This window comes from Aquarana catesbeiana, linkage group LG10, assembly GCF_042186555.1.
Source record: "Aquarana catesbeiana isolate 2022-GZ linkage group LG10, ASM4218655v1, whole genome shotgun sequence".
Classification (NCBI taxonomy): domain Eukaryota; kingdom Metazoa; phylum Chordata; class Amphibia; order Anura; family Ranidae; genus Aquarana; species Aquarana catesbeiana.
In genome coordinates this window covers 124,514,822-124,539,868 of record NC_133333.1, presented here as the reverse complement: position 1 = coordinate 124,539,868, position 25,047 = coordinate 124,514,822, and the positions used below count along the sequence as shown (strand labels likewise).

Sequence of the window (25,047 nt, the reverse complement as noted above, 5' to 3'; positions counted from 1 at the left end):
GTGATTCAGGTGACGGCCTCTTACAAAGGGGCGTGGCGTGCTGGCACCGTCGCTGAGGACGTCAATGACGAAACGCGTACGACGGCGCCACGCACGCTACGTCGCTTCCGGGTACGGACTTCGTTTGGAACGCAGGTGGAGCGAAAACACCTCGTTACCAGCGCACACTGCTGTATCCATAACAGCCTGATTTCAGGCACGGTCCATTTGATATATGTACCCTGGGACGATGTTTTGACACGTCAGTGCTGGTTTTTATATATATTTTTGATATTTTTTAGTTTTTAGTTTAGTCTATTTGTTTGTTTTGTTTATTTTAGTCAATTTTATTATTCTTATGGTGTAACCATATAGAGAGTTGTAATAAACTTCTTACCTACTACACTAAGGGAGCCTTTCATTCCTTTTTCCACGAGGGACCTATTGGGAACATACTGTAAACACAACACGGTGAACGGAGATCAACTTGGATACCTCATATGATCGTGGTGGAGATGAGCCTGTGGCCGTGATAACCTATGCTGTTTGCCCCGTTTGGGGTTGCGGGATCCGGTGAGTGGGGACCCTTGAGGGGGAGCACAAAAAAGTCACCAACATCATCTGAGAGCACCCCAGTCACAGTTTTTCTGGAAATAATTTTGAACATTTGCTTTGAAGACTTTTATTACTATACGGACTATGATTATTAATTATTAACTGCTTTGGACACATTTGCATTAATTGAGTACAGGTGCACACTGGAGGTTTATGTGATATAAGGATTTGCCGAATATCAATGATTTAGTACACTAAGGATTTTGATCACTGTTATTAATAGTTAATTTATGTATGTGCCTCAAGGCACCGTATGTCTTTGCTAATAAGTCATTACTATTAGTGGTGGCCTGTTGGTGAAGATTTATTACTAAATAGGGGTTCAGTACATAACCCCCCTTTTTTGTATGGTCACATGTATGATTTATGATCTTTGGAACTGCTTCATTTATTCACTGAAAATTGCACTTTTGCACATCAGAACTCTTTGGCACATATTAGGGCTGGTGGTAATTTGGATTACCACTAGGGACACAGGTTATAAGTGCTTCTAGTCTAGCCTCTGTCAGGACAGCAAGGGACTATACAATAAAACCTCCCTCCCATTATACCATCCCATTTATCCTAAAGGTAGCGCCATACCCCATTATATATTCCAAACACTCTGTGGAGTCTCCTTAGGGAAGCTTCTTTAGGGGGGCTGCACACCTTATCTTCTGTCCTAAGCGCAGCAGTTCATATATACTTATTACAGGTCCTCTCAGACCTACTGAGAGAAGCATGGAGCAGGCAGGGTTTACAAGCCACCGAGCTGATCGCGCTTCCTGTCTTTTTTTTTTTTTTAAAAGAAATCTGAGCGCTTCTTCCCCACGAGGGGGAGACTATCAGCATAGGGGGGCGATAAGCGGGGAGAAAACCCCCCTCAAGCTTACCAGAGGATCTGCTGTTCGGCTGGAGGAGGAGGAAGCATTTCGGCTGACACAGCGCTGCTTCCAGCAGGAGGCGGTGAGTGCTCAATACAGCCCCCAGTGGTGACACATAGGCATGACAACATTTTATGTTAAAGGAGACATTCATAAGAAAATTTAAAAAAAACTCCACTTACCTTTCCCGCCGCAGGGTTTTCTGTGGTAAACCAACAGACCCAATCTTCACCCTTCACGGTGGGTTCTGTTAAACCTTCAGGAGCAGGGGATCCTAGAGGAAACAAACTATCCTGGACCTGCAATAGCGCCCTGCCAGTAAAACTTTATGGCCTTACTACCAAAAAGTACTGGATCCCAGGGTCCAGCTCTCTAAAAAGAGAAGCATTCACAGGCAAAAACCTAGTTTCTTCAGATAAGAGGCCCGGGTACCATTCAATCTGGCCAGAAGAGACACTTTGAATGGATCCGGTCAGCATGGCTAGCCCCAGCAAGGATTGCTCCAGTGGAGCTCAGCACAGCACATCTTTACTCATGACCAATACCTTAGACACTGGCGAAAAAACTGAGGTACTCCCAGTAGTGGGAGGGGTTATATAGGGAGTGCACCTTTCGTCTTAGGGTGTGCCAGTGTCCATCATCTGAAGGTAGCCTATAACCCACATAGTAACTACTATAGCTCTGTGTCCCGTGATGTATAAGAAAAAAAGTTTTAAAAGTTACCCGTTTAGAGTTAGAGTAGGTCTAGTGGTAGAGTTATTGCTCTATCTCGGCGATACCTCACATGTGTGGTTTAAACACAGTTTACATAAGTGGGCGTGACTTGCATATGCATTTTCTTCTGCACGCAAACTCAAAGGGACGGGCGCAATTTTTTTTCCTTTTTATTTTACACTGTCCCTTTAAAAAAGAAATTCTGATCACTTTTATTCCAATTACAATGAATGTAAACATCCTTTGTGATAGAAATAAGCATGACAGGTCCTCTTTATTGCAAGAAGAGGGAAACGGCGGGGGGGACTTACATCCCGCTGCCTATAAAAGGGATCCCATGGCGAATCCACCTCCAGGAACACTTTTATGTGAAAGAGGATCGCCCACTGTATAAAAAAAAATACCGGGGTTATGGCAGCAAGCTGCCATAACAATGGTAAACGACGTCAAAGTAATGATGTGTATAGATACAGTGGGCGGTCCGGAACTGGTTAAAGTTAATAACATCCCACATAGAACTACAGCTCCCAGTTACATATACAAAGAAACCCTGTCTTACCTTATCTATGCTGTATGTTCCTGAGGGGGACCAAACTTCACACATCACACCAGGGATAGCCCCAAAGGGGTCTTCATGATCAGAGTGTCATAAGAATGGACCACTGCCCTGTCTCTATATAGCACCCTGCGCCCAACTACATTAGTACTAATTACAAGGTGAGCACTGAATGCAAGACCCAGTGCTGAAGGAAACATTACAGACCAGCCTCTTTGCTGCGGGATCTGGATATGGTTCCTGGGATGTACATCGAGGGTAACCGATCCAGAAACTGCTAATGAGCCCTGAGGCAATAAGCAGTTGGGTCCCAATAAAAGTGTCAGGCGAAGTAGTAAAGAAAAACAAGGTCTACAAAATGCCATAGGAGAAGAAGTCCATCGCCTAGGACACTAGCGAAAAAACTGAAGTCCCAAGGAGTGGGTGGGGTGCACTTTCGGGGGGTGCACTTCGGAAGTTGACAGCAAAGCTTTTGCCAGTGTCCAATCACCTGAAGGTAGTAGCATAAGACTTCACATACACTATATATATATATACTGGCAAGAAAAAGTATGTGAATCCCTTGGAGCTGACTAGCTTTCTGCAGGAATTTGCCATAAAATTTGATCTGATCCTCATTTAAGTCGCATACAATAAGCCAACGCAATGTGTTAAAGCTCATAACACACAAACCATTCTAATTTCTCATGTCTTTAGTGAACACACCCATTAAACATTTAGTGCCAGAGGAAAAAGTAAGTGAATCCATAGACTAAATTACTTCAACACAAGCTAATTGCAGTGAGTAGTTTGCACACCTGAAGCCTGATTAATTAAACACTTCAATACCGGGCCTAGTCTGGCACTCCTCTCCTACATGTAAAAATCATAATTTTTTTTGCTAGAAAATTACTCAGAACCCCCAAACATTATATATGTTTTTTTAGCAGACACCCTAGGGAATAAAATGGCGGTCATTGCAACTTTTTACCTCGCACGGTATTTGCGCAATCATTTTTCAACCGCCTTTTTTTGGAAAAAAAAAACAGTTTCATGAATTAAAAAATAACAAAACAGTAAAGTTAGCCCACTTTTTTTCTATAATGTGAAAGATAATGTTACGCCCAGTAAATAGATACTCAACATGTCACGCTTTAAAATTGCGCACACTCATGGAATGGCTCCAAATCGGTCTATCCATAGGTGACGCTTTAAAAATGTTTACAGGTTACCAGTTTAGAGTTACAGAGGAGGTCTAGTGCTAGAATTGTTGCTCTCGCTCTAACACACTCGGCGATATCTCACGTGTGGTTTGAACAGCGATTACATATATGGGTGGGACTTACGTGTGTGTTCTTCTGAGTGCGAGCTACCGGGGGACAGGGGCATTTTAATTTTTTTTTTTTATTATATTACTTGATTGTTTTTACATTTAATTTTTTTTGATCACTTTTATTCCTATTACAAGGAATGTAAACATCCCTTGTTATAGGACTCTATTGTGACAGGTCCTCTTTATGGAGAGATGCGGGGTCAATAAGACACCACATCTCTCGAGGCTGTAAAGCAAGAGATTGGAAAAAAAATCACCGATCTCATGCTGACAGCCGTGACCACGGCTTTGTTTACATGCAGGGTCCAGGCGTGACGTCATAACGTCACGCCCGGGCCTCCGACTGTCATAGAGATGACTGGTGACCATCTGGTCACCTGAAATCTCTATGGTCGTCATCCGGCGGCGTCCGATTCTTTCTCCAGGCCCCCGATGGCACAGGAGAGCCCGGAGAAGCACCGGATGGCGGCGGGAGGTCCCCTCCTGTCGCCTATAAGAACGATAAAGCAGTAGAACTGCCGATATGATCGTTCTTATCGTGCACAGAATCACCACCTGCAAATAATGATATCTGAATGATGCCTGTAGCTGAAGGCATCAATCAGATACCCCGCACAAAGTCAAGGACGTCATATGACGGCGTGCGGTATTGAAGTGGTTAAATGAGTTTGGAGGTGTGGTTTAGAACTATGTTGATAAAAAGACACTCAAACATTTTCGGATTGCTGTTCAAAAGAGGCATCAGCTGATGTGAGCCATGTTTTACAAAAAGGAGAGCTGAAGACATACAATCAAGAGTAGTTGATTTGCATAAGCCTGAAAATGGATACAAAGCAATCCCAAAGTGTTTATGCATCCATCAGTCAACAGTAAAGCTGGATATACACTATACAATTTTCTTTAGAATTTTTTTCCTTTAGGCTGGGTTCACACCATTGCGAATTGGATGCGGATTCCCTGGATCCAGTTCGCAATAGCGGGAGATTTTGACCCGCTCTCTATGGAGCCGGTTCACATATCTCCGCAGCGGATCCGGTGCGATTTGCACAAAAACGCTGTGCGTCTTTTGGTCTGTTTCAGGTCCGAATTCAGCCAAAAATTTGTGCTGAAATTGGACCTGAAACGGTGAACCAGGACACACCGGATGCCTGCTGTGTGCCGCATGGAGCTCATATGTGAACCCAGCCTTAGATTTACCAAAACCATATAGGGTCAACCCTTTCAACTATGTAGTGCAAGGGCCTGTCTGATTGCATACAAATTGAAAGTAAATCTAAAGGAAATCAAACAAAAGTTGTATAGTGTGTATCCAGCTTTAGACTAATTGTCTATAAATAGAGACAATTTAATACTGTGACTACTCTTCCTCGAAGTGGGCGCCTAGCCAAGATGACTCCCAAGGCACAACCAGAATCCTCAATTAGGTAAAGAAGAACCCACGAGTAACAGCAAAAGGCTTGAAACCATCACTGAAACTGCCAAAAATCATTCATGAGTCTACCATACGCAAGTCTTTCAGCAGGCTGGGTGTCCACGGCAGAGCACCATGGAGGAAGATACTACTCTCCAAAAAACACATTGCTGTGTTCCTGAAGTTTGCCAAGAACACCCTGGCAAACTGCAACTCTACTGGGAAAATGTTTTGTGGACTGATGGAGTAAAAGTTGAATTGTTTAAAAAGAATATTCAGCATTATGTATGGCACAAAAAGGGCACAGCTTACCAACATCAAAACATCATCCCAATGGTCAAGTATGTGGAGGGAATATCATGATTTGGGCTTGCTTCGCTGCCTCAGGGCCTAGACAACTTGCCATCATTGAGGGGAAAATGAATACCCAAGTTTACCAAAACCCCCTAAAGGATTTTAGAGTGGCTGTCTGCCAGCTGAAGCTTAGAATTTGTGTGATGCAGTAGGACAATGACCCTAAGCATCAAAGTAAATCCACCACAGACCGGCTTCAGAAATGGAAAATGTACCTTCTGGAGTGGCTTAGTCAGAGCCCAGACATTAACTCTATAGAGGTGCTGTGGAAAGACCTCAAGAGAGCCGTTCACACCAGACATCTTAAAAAGTTTCTGAGCTTGTGCATTTTTGTGAAGAGGAATGGTAAAAAAAAATAAAGAACGATGTGCAAGCCTAATCCAGAGCTACAGAAAGTGCTTGCTTAAAGTCATTGCTGCCAAAGGAAGCTGTACCAGCTATTAACTTCAGGGGCTCACTTACTTTTTCCTCCAGCACAGTGAAAGTTAAATGGATGGGTACAATAAAGACATGAGAATTTAGAATTGTTTGTGTGTTAGGTTAAGAACATTAAGGTTGATTTACTAAAGGCAAATAGACTGTGCACTGCAAGCGCATCTGCTCTAGATCTGAGGGGAAGCTCTGCTGATTTCTATCATCCAATCATGTGCAAGTAAAAATGTTTTTTTTTTTAATTTTCCTTGCATGTGGTTGGGTATTCTTTGCAAAGTGAAGCTTTAACTCATTTACTAAGCTCTGGAGCAAGTTCACAGTGCAGCAGTGGCGGCTGGTGCTCAAAGGGGGGGTGCAAACAAATTGAAAAATTCTGAAAAAATACTTTTAAAAAAACATCAATTGCAGCCTCACTATGCCTATCAAATCCAGCCACTGTGCCCAGCATATACAGCCACTGTGCCCACCAAATAAAGCCACTGTGCCCATCATGTGCAGCCAGTGTGTCCAGCAAATACAGCCACTGTGCCCATCATATGCAGCCAGGCGCGTCCCCCGGCTGTCACTTTAACCAACCCCCCCCATCCCCCGCCCGCGCGGCCAGTCCGGCTGCATTTACTGCTCGTGTGGCGAGGCTCCTCTCCTGGAGAGGACTCGCCTCCTCTTCTTCTGCAGTGGCAGGAAGCGGCGACTCCTGTGTCCACTCGGCTTCCTCAGCTGTGTCTCCTCTTCCGCCAAAGCGTTAGGCATCCAATAGGATCGCCTAATGCTTTGGCCAATTGGGAGACAGGTCTCACTGACCTGCCTCCTGATTGGCAGGGAGGAACGTTAATGTGAAAATAGCGAAAATTAATTTGCTATGTCACACAACAGGGTGGGATCGGGGCGCAGTACTCTGCGCCCCGAGCCCACTCAATTTTGAAGCCTATTAGAGCCTCTGGCTCTAATCACGTGCTTCAAAATACACACAGCCCCGCCATAGTATTTCATGTGTCCGGTGTCCTGAAAGGGGCCGGGCACATGAATAGGGAGGGCGGCGTAGGTGTCGGGGGGGGCAGCGCCCACAATGCACAGGTCACCACTGCAGTGCAGAGTATATTTGCTTTTAGTAAATCAACCCCATAGTGTTTGTTGTGACTTAGATGAGGACCAGATCACATTTTATGGCCAATGACTGCAGAAAACCACTTAATTCCAAGGGGTTCATATACTTTTTTTTTTTGCACATATAGTGGTTTAGATGCACTGTCTAAAAACATTAACTACTATAAATGTCCTTAATCTGTGTTTAGTGAAGTTCGAATTATACATATTCATGGATCTCAGCATCAAATATCAAGTTCTACAGAACTCACCATGAAGTTGTAGGATCTCCTCTAGGTTGGAAAACACACTTCTCGTTTCAGCAGGTGTTAATAGGTTTTCACGTTTTACTCGCTGGTGGAAGACCTGGTTAAGGACATTTAGTGTCCGCACATGTGCTGTCTCTGTATAGAACAGTTCTGTAAGGTGAAAAGGAAAGAAATATTATTTGTACTTTTAAACCTTCTTATGGAACACCATCAAGCATGTTCAAAATGGACACTGGCACCTAAGGCAGGCCCATACATGATTATTTTCTTTCGTTCAACCAGTGGTTTGAATGAAAGAAAATGAATTGATTCTCCATACACACACTCAAAGGTGGATGGAAGAATCCTTCCTGCAGAGCTATTGTTCTAATAGCTGTAAGGCTTCCCACTCCATCAGCACCGCCGCCTATAGTCAGTGGCACTGCTTGAGTGTAAATTTTCTAACAAGCTGAAGTCGATCGAGTGATTACAGAAGTCGATCGAGTGATTTGACTTCTGTACAAACATCCTGCCCATAGATGGATCGAAATTCATCTGGTCCCGGCTAAAATGAGTTTCGATCAATCTATGGCTGGCTTAAATCTTTAATAATAAATTGGATCACTGTTACTCCATGTTGAAACTTAAAACTTAATCACACCCTTGTTGGTGCATTCTGAAGACCTAAGCTTTATCAGACCACAGCAAAACACTATTAAAAGAAAAAAAAATCTGAAAGCATACTCCTAAGTAAGATCCTCTGTGTAAAATGCATCAATGAACCTTGGGTATAACTGCTGTCATATGCTGATGTTTTGAATAAAGCTCTCTGAAATTGGCTGTATGCGGATTATCCTTACATTTTTAACCAATTCTTTAATTATAGAAAAATAACATCCCTTTCTATTTATTTCACTATTAAAATAGCTTTGATATATTATGTAGCACAGCCCTCAAATTTTCCACTTGCCTACTCGGATTTTGCGAGTGGAAGATGATTGACAGCGAGTGTGGGGCTGCTCGGGGGGGGGGGCAGGATTGAATGGGAGCCGTTCTCCCAGCCAGGGTAAAAGAGAGGAGAGGAAGAAGCGAGCCGGCCGGATCATTAGAGAGCGAGGATTGCCTGCTGTAACAGCTGTCATTTGCCCGTTGTTCCCAGCGCCCACTGCCACACAGTCCCGCCTCCTGGCCCGACGCCTGTGATAGACAGGACATCGGTCCAATGCCGGGACGCATGACCCCTATCAAAGGCTTCGGGCCAGGAGGCACAGGTCAGGCTGCATTGATGGGCACAGGTTATGTTGCATTGATGGGCACAGGTCATGCTGCATCGATGAGCACAGGTCAGGCTGCATCGAAGGGCACAGGTCAGGCTGCATCGAAGGGCACAGGTCAGGCTGCATCGAAGGGCACAGGTCAGGCTGCATCGAAGGGCACAGGTCAGGCTGCATCGAAGGGCACAGGTCAGGCTGCATCGAAGGGCACAGGTCAGGCTGCATCGAAGGGCACAGGTCAGGCTGCATCGAAGGGCACAGGTCAGGCTGCACTGATGGGCACTGATATAGTTGTTAATATTTATTTTTGTAACTTAATTTTGCATAAAACATTTAAGTGTCATTTCATGAGATAATTTATGAGGGCCTGTTTAGGGGTGGGGCATGGTGGGGGTTGGGTGGGGCAACTGATGGCAAGTAACCCTTAAAGCCTGGCTAGTAGCTCAGGACTTGAAATTTTGAGCCCTGATGTAGCACTTTACAGCAGAAACAAATCAATTTATATTAGTTCCTGTGCACCAAGGGAGTTCATAATCACGTGTCCCTCCCAAAACCTAATACAGGTTTTGGGTTCTCCGTATCCCAATTTATTTAGTTATGATCAGAATCACCTGAATCCTGTGAAACACAGAGGTGAAAGCTGTAACAGCGGAAAGGCATAAATGAGGAAGCACTGGCCCCACGGTTTCACCAAAGCAATCACCGCAAACGCTTGAGGATCCCTGGTCCTGTAGATGAACCTGTCCAGCTCTGCATTGATGATATGCAAGATGATATGGGGCCCCCCACGATAGAAAGGTTTCCTCAAACACCTGAGGAAGTGTGAAGAGTCCACTCCCCTGGAGTAAGTTGACGGCTGCAAAAATATGCCTGCCAATTTTCCAAACCTGGATTGTGGACGGCATGTGGAAACTTCTGGCGAGTTCTGCCCAAGACAGGGTGAGATCCACCTCCTCCTGAGAAGCATGACTTCTGGTGACTCCTTGATTTACAGTTAGGTCCATATATATTTGGACACAGGCAGAATTGTATTTTTTTTTCCAGGTATTTACCAAAACATATTCAAGCTATAGTTATATAATGGATATGGGCTGAAAGTTCACACTCTGGTTTAAAAGGGGTTGTAAAGATTCGTGTTTTTTCACCTTAATGCATCCTATGCACTGCTTTAAATGAACAGGATCCATTTTTTTTTGGGTTAACAAACTCTTTAACCCTTTTATTGCCATGACCTACAGAAGTGCCTGCAGGTGGTCAGGTTCATACGGACCTCATTTTTCACTGTCCTACAGGGCAGCCATCAGAAATTTTTGGGCCCCTTACAGTTTTAGGCCTGCCCCCGCCCCCCCGAGCCTGACCACCAACATACATATGTCAGTGCCTCCCACACACACACACCTGTATATATGTCAGCCCCCCCCACACACACCTGTATATATGTCAGCCCCACCACACACACCTGTATATATGTCAGCCCCCCCACACACACCTGTATATATGTCAGCCCCCCCACACACACACCTGTATATATGTCAGCCCCCCCACACACACCTGTATATATGTCAGCCCCCCCACACACACCTGTATATATGTCAGCCCCCCCCCCACACACCTGTATATATGTCAGCCCCCCCCACACACCTGTATATATGTCAGCCCCCCCCCACACACACCTGTATATATGTCAGAGCCCCCCAACCTGTATATATGTCAGAGCCCCCCCACCTGTATATATGTCAGGGCCCCCCCACCTGTATATATGTCAGGGCCCCCCACCTGTATATGTGTCAGGGCCCCCCCCCACAAACACACACACACCTGTATATATGTCAGCGCCCCCCTCCCCACCTGTTTTATTTGGCAGCCACCACATACAAAATCTGTACACATACAAGCCTCTGGCCCCTCCCTGTACACAAACAGCCCCCTCCCCCCTCCCGGGGAGCAGGTGTGTTACATTTGGTGCTATCGCTCTCATCGCTCTCTCATACTGGTCACTGAAAGTTCAACAAGGCACCTCATGGCAAAGAACTCTCTGAGGATCTGAAAAAATGAATTGTTGCTGTACATAAAGATGGCCTAGGCTATAAGAAGATTGTCAAGACCCTGAAACTGAGCTGCAGCACGGTGGCCAAGACCATACAGTGGTTTAACAGGACAGGTTCCACTCAGAACAGGCTTCGGCATGGTCGACCAAAGAAGTTCAGTGCATGTGCTCAGCGTCATATCCAGAGGTTGTCTTTGGGAAATACGTATGGGTGCTGCCAGCATTGCTTCAGAGTTTGAAGGAGTGGACAGTCAGCCTGTCAGTGCTCATACCATACGCCGCACACTGCATCAAATTGGTCTGCATAGCTGTCGTCCCAGAAGGAAGCCTCTTCCAAAGATGATGCACAAGAAAGACCTGTGGTCTGATGAGACCAAGATAAACTTATTTGGATCAGATGGTGTCAAGCGTGTGGGGCGGCAACCAGGTGAGGAGTACAAAGACAAGTGTGTCTTGCCTACAGTCAAGCATGGTAGTGGGAGTGTCATGGTCTGGGGCTGCATGAGTGCTGCCGGCACTGGGGAGCTACAGTTCATTTAGGGAACCATGAATGCCAACATGTACTGTAACATACTTAAGCAGAGCACGATCCCCTCCCTTCAGAGACTGGGCCGCAGGGCAGTATTCCAACATGATAACGACCGCAAACACACCTCCACTGCCTTGCTAAAGAAGCTGAGGGTAAAGGTGATGGACTGGCCAAGCATGTCTCCAGACCTAAACCCTATTGAGCATCTGTGGGGCATCCTCAAATGGAAGGTGGAGGAGCGCAAGGTCTCTAACATCCAGCAGCTCCGTGATGTCGTCATGGAGGAGTGGAAGAGGACTCCAGTGGCATCTTGTGAGGCTCTGGTGAACTCCATGCTCAAGAGGGTTAAGGCAGTGCTGGAAAATAATGGTGGCCACACAAAATATTGACACTTCCGGCCCAATTTGGCCATTTACACTTAGAGGTGTACTCACTTTTGTTGCCAGCAGTTTAGACATTAATGGCTGTGTGTTGAGTTATTTTGAGGGAACAGCAAATGTACACTGTTATACAAGCTGTACACTCACTACTTTACATTGTAGCAAAGTGTAATTTCTTCAGTGTTGTCACATGAAAAGATAGAATAAAATATTTACAAAAATGTGAGGGGTGTACTCACTTTTGTGAGATACTGTAGCTTCCTACCTGGCCCCAGCATGTTCTCAGAAAGCTGACATGTTGCGAGAAGCATAGTACAGGCAGATCACTGTCACACGAGGGGTGCACATGCACATAGTAGCCAGAGGTGGCAGTAAAGTGCTTGATGCCCAAGTCAATGACACCAGAACAGTAGAAACTGTGAGATTGTTTCTGTACTGCACAGCACGGATCCCCTCCTCCCATCCTGCCGTCTTCTTGCCCGGGCGGGCCCCTCTGGCCCCTTACAGTTGTAACGGCTGTACCCCCCTGATGGCGGCCCTGCTCTCCTTTAAGCTCATGGTCACTTCAATGACCATAAACTTATAGCAGAATTGTTCCATAACTCTGATCAACCCGCTCATCAGAGTCATTAACCTCAAATGTGACTGCCCGCCCACTCCACCCATGCCGCCGCTCCCTTCCACCTAAAACTACTCCCCCCACTCTCCTTTCCTATCCCCTTCACCCCCCTTCTTCCGCCCCAGCACTGATTCCCCCCCCACCCGATCGGACCCCCGCAAACCCAAGCCCCTGCAGTTACAATCATAAGCTGACATCCCACCTCTTCCACTCCTGCCGGCTTCAGGTGCTGCATGGGGCTTGGGGGGATCCAGATGTGCCCCCCGCGCCAGTCAGTTCACCCCCCCTTACTGCCCCCGCACCCCCAATCTATTGTTGCTCTGGCGGCATCCCTCCTTCCCCTCCCGTCGCCTGCAGCTTCTGCCTGCACTGAGCTTCGGCGTGCTGAGAGTGGTGGGGGTGAAGGGAGTGAAGTTGTGGCTTGGGGGAGCTTGGTAAACATGTGTTTACCAAGCCCCCCCCATAGTACAGTGGACATAGGCAGCGATTGCTCCTATGTCCACTGACAGCTGATACATAGTAAACCGTGAGTGTTACTATGTTTCAGGCTGTAACTTTAAGAATGAATAAGGAATCTTTATAGAGATTCCATTCATTCAAGTAAAGTGCTACAGAGAAGGGGACTATCTTCAGTTCCTTTCTCTGTCTCAAAAAAAGAGATTTGGAGGTCTGTAGACCTCTGATATTTCACCAAAGACCCAGCCAAAAATAAATAAATAAATAAAAAAGAAGAAAAAAGTAACTGTAAAAAAAAAAAAAAAATGAAACAAAAAAAACGCCCAAAATATAGCAAGACCCAGTTTCGGTTGGTGCTAAACTTTTTTTGGGGGGTGGCAAATAACCCCCCCCCCCGCACGGCTTTCTCAGCTTCTCCTCCCAGCCAACCTGATCCGTCCTGATGGCCAGGACAATAGCGAATATTAATTTGCTATTGTCACAAGTGGGTAAGTTCGGGGTGCAATGCTCTGCACCCCGAGCCCAAACTTTTTCAAGCCAATTAGAGCCTCAGGCTCTAATCATGTGGCCTAAAAAAGAAAAAGTCCAGTGCCCTGCAGGGGGATGACGCCCCTAATGGACCAGCCACTCCTGGTAAGACCCCTTTCACATGGAGCAGACTGTCAAGCAGATCCGCCTGCTCAGCAGGGGATCCGTCTGCTGATCCCTGCTGAGCGGGTGGATGACAGGTCCGCGTCCTCTCCACTGATGCAGAGCGGACACAGACACAGCCCCTATGGGGCGGTCGGATGGAAATGGAAATGGAACGGACATGTCCATTTACATCAGCCTCTCCATAGAGAGCAATGAATGGGTGGTCCAAATGGGACCGCCTGAAAAACGGACATGCAGACCCGATCGGTCTGCTTGTGTGAAAGAGGCCTAAGGCCTTGTTCACACAAGGCATACACTGCGTACGTTTACAGGGATGCACAGGTGTTCCGTGCAGCTCTGTGCAAGCAGTCCCATTGATGTAGCAACTGCACAAACAGAGCCATTGCTCCCAATTTTACATCCATGTAGGTCCACATGCATGTCCCTGAGCTTACACTGTCTGCTGTCCACTGACCACATGGATATCATCTTGGGAACAGCAGCTATGCCTGTGCAGCCATTGCATCCCAATGGACATAAATGAACACCTGTGCATCCCCGTGCGAGTAAACATGGCCCCCCATGTACACTTTAGTATGCCACATGTGAACAATGCTTTAGTAGTATTTTAGCAGGAATTTTTTAAGTTGTGTTGCGTTTATGTGCACTATTAATGATTTTAGTGTATTTTTAGTGAAAATAGCGATATGATGAACACTTGTGCAATTATTGCGGGGTCCAAATAATCTGTACCACTTTTTTTTATCCTACAGGTCATATGCTTTCAGAAAATTTCTAGTTTGAGGGGGTCTTTTCAAATTCTGAAAGCTGTAAGTGAAAAATGGTAACCTCCAGATTTTTTGAGTAAATTGTTTTTATTTACAGTTTTGTGTTCACCATTTCACAAAAAGGTGCAATTTAAAATGTACAAATATTTGTTATTTATTAACTCAATACAGTTTTGACTTTTATACTAGGAATTTAGGAGGAATTTTGTACATTTTGCCATGTATGAATCCATTCTTTTTATTCTACTGACCATGTGCTTTCAGAAAATGTATGGGGGGTATTTTACAAATTCTGAAAGCTGTAAGTGAAAAAGATAACCTCCAGATTTTTAAAGACATTTTTGCATACGTCCAATTTTCACTATTTCTCAAAAAGGCGCAATTTAAAATGTACAAATATTTGTTATTTATTATCACAATACAAGTAAAGCTTTTATATTTAGTGGGAATGTTGGAGGAATTTTGTAAAATTTGCGGTGTTTGTATTTGCTAATAATGATTTTAGTGCATTGTAAGCGAAAATATTGCTTTGGTAAACATTCGCGCAAATATCGTGGGGCCTTAAAAATCAGTAGCCCCTTCTTTATTCTACTAGTCCTATGCTTTCAGAAAATATATGATTTGGGGATCAAACTCTGAAAGCTGTAAGGGAACAATGAAAACCCTCAGATTTTTACAGAAATGTGTTTATTTACCATTTCACATACATTCAGTTTTCACCATTTTGCAAAAAGGCGTAATTTAAAAATTACAAATATGTGTTATTTATTAACTCAATACAAGTTAACCACTTGCCAACCTGCTCACGCAGATATACTGTGGCAGGTCAGGTCAGCTCTCCTGTGTGAACTGAATCTACTGTTCCCAGTGATATCTATCATGTTTTAGTAAGCCCATCCCCCCTAGTTAGAACACACTGAGGGAACACACGTAACCCCTTGATTGCCCCCTAGTTTTAGCCCCTTTCCTGCCAGTGTAATTTTTACATTCATCAGTGCATTTTTATCGGTCCCCAAAAAAGTGTCATTTGGGGTCAGATTTGTCTGCTGCAATGTCGCAGTCTTGCAAAAGAACGCAGATCGCCACCATTACCAGTAAAAACAAAAAAATAAATAAAAGTCCCTAAATCTATCCCATAGTTTGTAGATGCGATAACTTTTGCGCAAACCAATCAATATACGCCTACTGCGATTTTTTTTTTTTACCAAAAATATGTAGAAGAATATATATCATCCTAAACTGATGAAAAAATTTGTTTTTTTATATTTAGGGGGATATGTATTATAACAGAAGTAAAAAAAAATGTTTTTTTTTTTTTTTTGTTTTTTATCAAAATGGTTGGTCTTTTTTTTTTATAGCGCAAAAAATAAAAACCGTAGAGGTGATCAAATACCACCAGAAGAAAGATCTATTTGTGGAAAAAAAAAGGACATAAATTTTGTTTGGGTACAGCGTCGCACGACCGCGCAATTGTCAGTTAAAGTGATGCAGTGCCCTATCGCAAAAAATGCTCTGGTCTTTAGGGAGGCAAATCGTTCCGGGGCTGAAGTGGTTAAGCTTTTATATTTAGTAGGAATTTTGTAAAATGTACTGTTTTTATCTGCCAATATTGATTTTAGTGTATTTTTAAAGAAAATATTGTTTTGATAAACATTTGCGTAAATATCATTGTGCCCTAAAAATCAGTAGCACCTTATTTGTATTCTACTGGTCATGTGCTTTCAGAAAATATATGGTTTGGGGGGTCTTTCACAAACTCTGAAAGCTGTATGGGAAAAATAAAAAAGCAATGGAAAAATTGCAAAAATGGCCTGGCCACCTAAAGGGTTAAAACTGAAAGTCTGCACTTCAAATTAATTTGGATTGTTTCCTTTTAACTTTATTCTGGTGGCATACAGAGCCAAAAGTATGACAATTGTGCCTGTGTCCAAATAAATATGGACCCAACTGTATGTATGCCACAGTCGTGGCATTGTCTGACTGGACCCTTACAAGAAGGCACTTCAACTGCACCGACCAATGGCAGTAAGACAAGACGAATCGCTCTTAATTCCAAATGTTGATGGGCAACAACCTCTTCAGCAGTGTTCTCATGTTACATACTTCTAAAGGCATATTGTTGGAGAAGCAGGGAATGAAATGGGGCAAGGGAATGCCCCATGCAGAATCATCATGCAAAAGTGAATAGAGGAATTTGACAGTCTTTAGCAAGTCTGCCTGAGCCCTCATATCAAGACATACTGTAATGTCCAGAGGGAGGATTACTCTTGCCCGTTCAGTATCCAGGGTCAGCCTAAATATTTCCGCCTCTGGGTTGGTCCGAGGCATCCTTAAATACCAGAAACTCATCCACTGGTCACGTGGGGACCCTGTTGAGATAAGAGACTACCAGATCCACTGAAGGTATACACCATTTCTTAGTGAACTCATGTTCCATGGGATATTGCTGAGCAAACCTTTGGCAGCACAAACACCGTGTTAGTATGTGCTCAGTCCTTGTACAAAACATTCTTTAATTTAGGATATACAGGAAATGATTGAGGATACTGTGGCAGACGTCATGATCCAAATTCTGTAACTTTTTAAGAAGAGGACTCAAGAAATGGTAACTTAACCCCTTTGACCACTAGAGGGCACGCGACGCCGATGCGTATTCCCGGCGGTCGCGATAATCGTCAGGCACCTGCGATCGCTCCACACTAAGGATGAGCTCAGGCATGTTCGCAAACAGCACGTGCAGAGCTCGCCAGGAAGTCGGCACTGGGAACCGCTAATCACAAGCTGTGAGACATTTCCCAATCTCTGCAGCCGCGCATCAGGACAACGTCTCACTGCTTGTGATTAGTGCTGCACAGTGCCGACTTCCTGGCGGGCTCTGTGCGTTCTCATCCTTACTCCACACAGAGACAGAACTGAGATCTGTCAATGTAAACAGACAGATCTCCGTGCTGTCAGGAGTGAGGAGAGCGATCTGTTGTTCATACTAAGTATGAACAACAATTGGTCTCCTCACCCAGGCAGTCCCATCCTCCCATAGTTAGAATCACTTCAGTAACATAGTTAACCCCTTGATCGCCCCCTACTGTTAACCCCTTCCCTGCCAGTGACATGTACACAGTAATCAGTGCATTTTTATAGCACTGATCGCTGTATAAGTGCCAGTGGTCCCAAAAATGTGTCAAAAGTGTCCTGTTTGCCATAATGTCCCAGTCCCGAAAAAAATTGCAGATCATCGCCATTACTAGTAATAAATAAATAAATAATAAAAATGCCATAAATCTATCCCCTATTTTGTAGATGCTATAACTTTTGCACAAACCAATCAATATACGCTTATTGAGATTTTTATTACCAAAAATATGTAGAAGAATACATATTGGCCCGAACTGAGGAAAAAAATTTGCTTTTTTTAAAAAAAATTGGGGATATTTATTATAGCAAAAAGGAAAAAATATTGTGTTTTTTCAAAATTGTTGGTCTATTTTAGTTTATAGCACAAAAAATAAAAACTGCAGAGATAATCAAATACTAAAAATAATAAAAGGATGTAAATTTTGTTTGGATACAGTGTCGCACGACCACGCAATTGTCAGTTAAAGCGACGCAGTGTCGTATCCCAAAAAATGACATGGTCATTGAGCAGCCAAATCTTCCAGGGCTGAAGTGGTTAAAATAAGTTCGGTCAACTTCCGAGAGGAAACTCAGAAAGGTCTTTTGGATCAGAGATAAATTCTGACCTTGGGGTTTTTCAGGAATAGATTTCTCAGGTGAGAAGTGTTCAGCATGTCCTTCTACTGGAAACATTCTGGTCTTCCTCTGCCTTGTCCTCCACTGGTTCTTCCTCCTTTAAAAGGGATGGAGGAGGAGAAGAGAACATTTCCACTTGACACCAAAGCGATCCAAACAAGCAAGTATTCCTAGAAAGCGGCTGCTGTACCTTAGTGATAGCAGATGAGAATTCCTTCCTTGTCACAAACGAACTGGAGGAGCATGGAGATACCGCATAGGTGGAGTGAGTCAGAGCTGCACAGAAGAAACTGACCCCCAGAAGCTATGTTACACGGGGGGCTCCTACCTACCAAAAGAAGGTATTTGGGACCTCTTAACCCCAACATCCCTTCCTCTCTACTGTTGATTGAGACAAGGCATGCTATCAAATATATAGGGACTCTTGCTGGAATAATTGCCCAAGTCAGTTGCGAGGGCAAAGAGCCAATAAGCACCACTGTGTCTGTTACCCCAGGAAAGTTCCCCTTAAATTTGCCAGTGCCCCCCACCCCTACAGCAGTGGTCCTCAGGGCCCACTAACAGGCCAGGTTTTATGTATTGCCTTGGGTAGATGCAGACTAGAATGCTACAATCACTGAGCAGCAAATGATATCACCTGTGATGTATTACAGTTATCTTGTAAACCTGGCCTGTTGGTGGGCCCTGAGGACAGGGTTAATGACCACTGCCCTACAGGAAAAGTGGTATAGTGTGGCCTCTCGATTTTCTTGCTACGACCTGCTCTGTTTAATGGTTATGCACAGACAAGCCCAGATCCTCCTCTTTTTGGGTCCCTCTTTGGCACTCCTGGTCGCTCCCTCCTTTTGAGTGCCCTGACAGCACAATGGTGCACAATGAGTTGTCATTTTCATAAGGTTATGTTTATATGAGTTGCATCAGAACAAAGCTTGAGAGAATGTAAATAAGCACAATAATAGAATCAGAACTACTGACTGCTGTATCCAAGTAAGCCAATATATATCTATAGACAACTTTTAACATATATAAGATGGGAAAAGGGTGGACATCACCTGACCTGAACTCATTAATGAGTTCATTAATTTACTGTGTCCTGTATAGGCCCTTAGTCCTGTATTTTCCCTATTGCTCCCTTCAGCCTCCCGGTGTAAGCTAAAATAGCCACTTGTCGGTATATCTGAGCAAATACCTCACTCCTTTTCCTTAGTGACAGCCCTGATGCTTCATAATTGGCTCAGTGCTGACACCTGTGGCGTTGAAGTAATTCATAGTACTGAAGCTCTGACAAGACAGTTCGGAGCTTAAAACGGGGCTTTCCTTCCACGGTCCCCTAGGGCCTAGGTCAGTGATGCAGAACCTTTTTGAGCCTGAGTGCCCAAACTGCAACACAAAACCAACTTGTTTTTGGTATTTAGTGCCAACACTGCAATTAAACTTAAAGGCAGCCGGTCACGTGAGCCCTGAGCGGGTCTATAAAAAAGGTATACAGCGGCTTATGTAAAAAAAACAAAAAAAACAAACACATGCACTGGGACACGTCATTTACTGAAACAGAGGAGGTTGTAGAAAGAAAGTTCAGTGGCTTAACAACCACTTTAGAGTTCCACCCCCCCATGAAAAAAAAATTAAAAGTCAGCAGCTACAAACACTGCGATGTCCGCACCCCAGCCGATTTTCATATAGGCTCTCGGGTGCTGCCGCCAGCAGTTGTGTTAAGGGAAACTGGCTGTGAAGCCTTTCGGCTTCTCAGCCAGGTCCCTACTGCGCAAGCGCGAAGCAGGCTGCGTGTTCACCTGGCCGGCAGCGGAGGGAGGAAAAACTTCCGAGGGACTTAGCCGTGGTGCAGTCTCCTGTAAGTGGGGATGGGTACCTGTCAAAAATAGGTACCCCCCCCCCCCCCCCCCCGAAAGGTGCCGATTGCGACACCAGAGGGGGGGAGGAAGCAGATAAGCTGAGCTGCAACTTTTGGGTGGAACTTTATTTTAAGTCACAGCATGCATGTCAGACACCTTTACTGATCTTGCGGCAGCCACCTGTTGGTGCTCTCTGCATACGTTAGCAGCCATGGGGAGGGGGTTAGAGGTGGAGAAGATGGTATGATACCAGCAGTATAATGTGTCCACATTAAAAATCCCACTGGGCTCCGGCATCCAGGGTCTGTGTGACTCCCAACCCGGCAGCTCATTCCCGCCCACCCTGGGCACATCACCACTTGCCCCAGAGCCGCGTGGGAGCCTCTTCCTCTCATCCACGCCTACCCCAGACTTGTCACTGCTAGCCCCAGAGTGGTGTGGGAACTGCTTTCTCTCGTCCACGCCCCCCTGGACTCGTCACCGCTAGCCGCTTCCTTTTGCCCACGCCCACGCTCACCCCGAACACATCACCACTGGCCCCAGACAGACTTGTGGGAGATGTAGTTCGATGGGGAGTGTGGTGTGGAGGCAATACAGCTCATATTCTGACCGGGACAAATGTGTGCTCTTCTTCCTGGCATGCCCACAGAGAGGGGTCTATGCGCCAGCTGTGGCACGCGTGCCACAGGTTCACCATCACTGGCCTAGGCCAATAGATTGGCACACATGCAATGAAAGTGGAGTATACAGTATGCTGCCGGGGAGGTGTTAGGTTACCCTTTCATTTTGTCTTGAACAGGAAAACTGATGAGTAATTTTAAACTTTAACAAGGTAAACCATGAAACATTTGTATCTGTGAAAGTAGAAAACCATGAAACTACTATGTATGTTAGACAAGTTTAGGAGTTTTTATTGGTGACTTTGTCATATTGGGCTGTTTTCTTTTCACTTACTGTCCTGGTAACTCACCAGGTTTAAAAGTTGAAATTATTGAAGGAGGCTTTTACAGGTAAACAACATGACCAAGATACTTTAAATGACGAGGGTAGCTTTAAAGTGATTAATTCTGGTTTTAAAAAAACAAAACAAAAAAAAAAAACAAACAAACATGTTATACTTACCTCCTCTGTGAAGTTGGTTTTGCACAGAGCAGCCTGGATACTCCTCTTCTCGGGACCCTCTTTGCTGCTCCTGGCCCCTCCCTCCTATCGAGTGCCCCCACAGCCAGCAGCTTCCTATGGGGGCACTGGAGCCGAGTCACAGCTCACTGTGTCCATTCAGACACAGAGTCCCGACCCGGCCCTGCTCAATCTATCCCCTAATTGGCTGACTGACTTTGACAATCAGGAGGAGTGTCCTGGATGGTGTAGATATTCGTGGACATCGCTGGAGAGATATGGGACTCAGGTAAGTATTAGGGGGGCTGAGGGTGGCTGCCACACACAAAAGATTTTTTATACTAATGCATAGAATGTATTAAGATAAAAAAAAAAACTTCTGCCTTTACAACTCCTTTAAAGCCTAATTTTAGTTTAACTGAAATGTTAAAAGATATATTGGGATAAATAATAAAAAAAAAAAAAGCTATGTGTAAAGGTCCTACTCTGAGATTTGCGTTAAATCACCTACCTCTAGCACCTGTCCAAAAATCCAAGGCACAGGAAGCAGGGGAGGGCAGCCGCTTTCTGTTAGAGAGTTGCAGTCCATACAGAAGTCAAACTTCCCCCAACCCTGCACCTACTTAGAATTAGGGGTCTTCAATGAACAGGATGCGAGAACACGGTTGACAACAGGACTCTATCTCTGCATTAGTACTAGTCTGGTATCTGCTATATGCTATATTGGGATACAACTAAATAAATTAGGTAATTATCTCAGTGTACCTTATGTACTTTTTCAATTTGTTTTAGAATGAAAAAAATCAGGATAGCAATTAGTCATTTTTTTTGCAAATTTATGTAAAAAGGGACATTTTTCTGTAATTACAGATTCTCCTCTTCAAGCAGAGAGAGGCTGTCCCTACACAAACTTCAGAGAATGAAGTCGTATTTTCCGAGTGCCGCTGCAGTAGAATCACTTTGACTGCTTTGGAGTCATGATGCTGCATATAATGTGCTCTAGGGAAGTATTATGCAGGAAATGTGTCCTGGTTACCTTCCTTTTCTGTTTAACTCTGCAATTAGCCCCAGACCACTCAAAGTATCATAAAAAATGAAACCTTTGCACTCAATAAACATTAACGTTAATGCATAGCAAAGGCAAGGAAATGATTGCCTACCTGAAGGGATAATAAAAAGGATGCATTTTACTTACTGATTTAACTTAGTGTAAAATCAGAGGTCTACATCAACAATTGGGCTGAGCAATAGCCAAAAGTGGCATTTAGGAATACAGAGGAAGGTATCCACTCCCAGAAGAAGAAAAAAAAACAAAAAACATGTTAGAAAAGGGGGGAGAGAGGTGGATGAGCGGTAGTTTCACTTTTTTTTGTGAGGATCCCCTAACCCTAGGTTCACACTAAATGCGGCTTTAAAATTGTGCAATTTCCCTTGAAATCGCACGATTTCCAAGCCATATGCCAGTGGGACTTCAGGTGCAACATGGCTAACATCTGTGTGATGCTATGCAAGTCGCACCTGAAATCGCCAAAAGTAGTGCAGGAAATACTTTTTCAAATTGGTGCGGAAACGCAAAGTCGGCATCGCACAGATTTAAGCAGTTCCATTGATGACAATAGGGTGTGACGTGCCATGCGATTTGACAAGTCAAATTGCATTATAAGTTGTATCAGTGTGAACAGGGGCTAAAGGCCAATAACCCCAATTTACCATTTTAAAGATAGAGTTTTTGCACTTACTGTACAATCTTAAAGGTCCATTGAGTGATACGGGAGGAGAAGGCACACCATGGTTCTACAGAATGGGTCCAAAGCTTTATTCAGGGATTACATTATTACAGCAGAGGTAATATATCAGAGCCTCGCAGGACCCCTTCATCAGGCTTGTGATATTCACATGCCTGATGAAGAGGTCCTGCGAGGCTCTGAAATATTGCCTCTGCTGTAATAATGTAATCACTGAATAAAGCTTTCGATCCATTCTGGAGATTCATGGTGTGCTGGTGATGTTTCTTGCTTCGGCTGTCTTTGGTTCTAGCTCATGGTAGCTGCAGCACCTGCTTACACATACAACCATTTCTTCAGGAATGTGTGCATTGGGAATTGTGCAATCGAATATGTTTCTTAGTAGACTCCAAGAAAGGGATTGTTTGCTACGAATAAAAAAAATATTTTCTTTCTCACCTATTTAGAAACACCGGAAGTCTTTAACGTTTGGGAAGTACAAATGCAGTCCAACTGAGAGGCGGGCAACACAGCAAACAATTGCTAAGTAACAACAGAAAAGGGTGTACTGCCTGCAGCTCAAAGAGCTGCCTAAAGGAACTTATGCCGGAAGATGGTGGAACTCAGGGAAAGTAAATGAAAGGTCAAGTGGCAGCCTTACAAACCTAGGCAACAGTTGTGTTATGGAAATAGAAAACGAAAGTAGCGGCATTGTAAAAATCAAATGTGGTCACATAAAAAAAAATGTGACATCACCTTCTCCCTTCTTGTTTAAGGTGTTGGCCCCCGAATTACACCCAGGGATTTTTTTCCCCTGGTTTAGGTCTATTTTGCATTTTCATAGATGGCCTAGTGTAATTCTTTTGCGGTGACTGTTTGGTTTATATGGGTGACATTACTTTTATAACTACAAGGTGTGTCTAAAAAGTTTGGTGAATGGTATCAGAAAACAGAAGATACAAACAAATTACGTTTACTGGCCTTCAAAATCGTCATCCTTCACAACACACTTTTGGCAACGTTCATAAAGCTTCTGGAAACTATCAGCAAAGGCCTCTTGAGGAATTGATCGCAGAACCACTGTAACACATTCTTGGATTGCCACCATGTCCGTGATCAACATTGTCTTGACCTTGGACTTTTGCAGGCAACTCCTTTTGGGTCACGGGGAAGACGGTGAACGCCATTCCATCAACTGCCGTCTGTCTCATCCCTGGTGACAATGGTTCACAGAAAGGATGGATCCTGGGTACACATGGTAATGAAACCTCCAGGAGGATTCCATTCCTTTTGCTTTCTGTTCTTCTGTCAGCTTGTGCGGCACAAACCGGGAACAGATCTTCTGCTTACCCAAATCTTCCCAGATGATGGTGCGCACCATGTCCTTGCTAATGCCCAATTCCTCCACCACGAATCGTAGAGTCAGTCACCGATCTCGTGCCAGCACTTGTCACAATTGCTCGATCATGTCTGGGGTTCTGCTGGTCGACGGCCGGTCCAAACGTGGCGCATCTGTAGTCGTTTCCTTACCATCGCAAAAGCGTTTGAACCATTTTTAACCACTTCCCACCCGGTCACTGCACATAAACGGCCGGGTGGGAGCTCCCTCCTTCTGACTGGACGCTCCCGAACGTCCTTCAGAAGGAGCGGGATCACGCGGGCGCGCTCCCGCGCAATCCCGATGCGCGCGCGTCACTCAGACACGCCGCATCTCGGAGCGGCAGGAGGGCAATGTGATTTGCCCTCCTGATCCGCACGATGGCTGTGTGTAATCACAGCCATTGTATGGTAAACAAGGGGGAGGGGTGGCAGTTGACAGGAGATCGCGCTGCCACGTGCCCGCACAGCGGCGCGATCCCGATCTGCCTGTGCCCCCCAGAGACAGTACAACACAGGAGGGCCCTGTGATTGGCCCTCCTGATCACATGACGACTGTGTCCAATCACAGTCGTCATGTAATGTAAATAGAAAGCGTTGTAACTGCTCTCATCTCTTCCTCTCCTCACACAGAGCCTGTCAGTGAGGAGCGGAAGAGAGATCTGTGCTGCAGCCGGGAGATCAGTAAGTTTTATAGCTGTTTGTCTGCTGTTTACCCACTGATCACCCAGCTAGTGTCCCCAAAACAGTGAAAACACCTGTCAGTGAACATCTGCCCATCAACAACTAGCACATCTGTCCGCCAACAGCGGGCACATCTGCCTGCCAGTCATCAGGCACATCTGCCGCCCGCCAGTCATCAGGCACATCTGCCGCCCGCCAGTCATCAGGCACATCTGCCGCACGCCAGTCATCAGGCACATCTGCCGCCCGC

The 25,047-nt window shown here is 44.8% G+C and overlaps 1 protein-coding gene across 1 annotated transcript in view; it reads right to left on the bottom strand.

The window, feature by feature from the left end:
- The window catches only part of ARHGEF12 (Rho guanine nucleotide exchange factor 12), a 441,882-nt gene that overhangs the window by 83,924 nt on the left and 332,911 nt on the right, over nucleotides 1-25,047 (bottom strand). Inside the window, exon 26 of the mRNA XM_073602566.1 lies at nucleotides 7,592-7,738. Coding sequence (XP_073458667.1) covers nucleotides 7,592-7,738 — 147 coding nt within the window. The remainder of the gene's footprint in view (nucleotides 1-7,591; nucleotides 7,739-25,047) is intronic.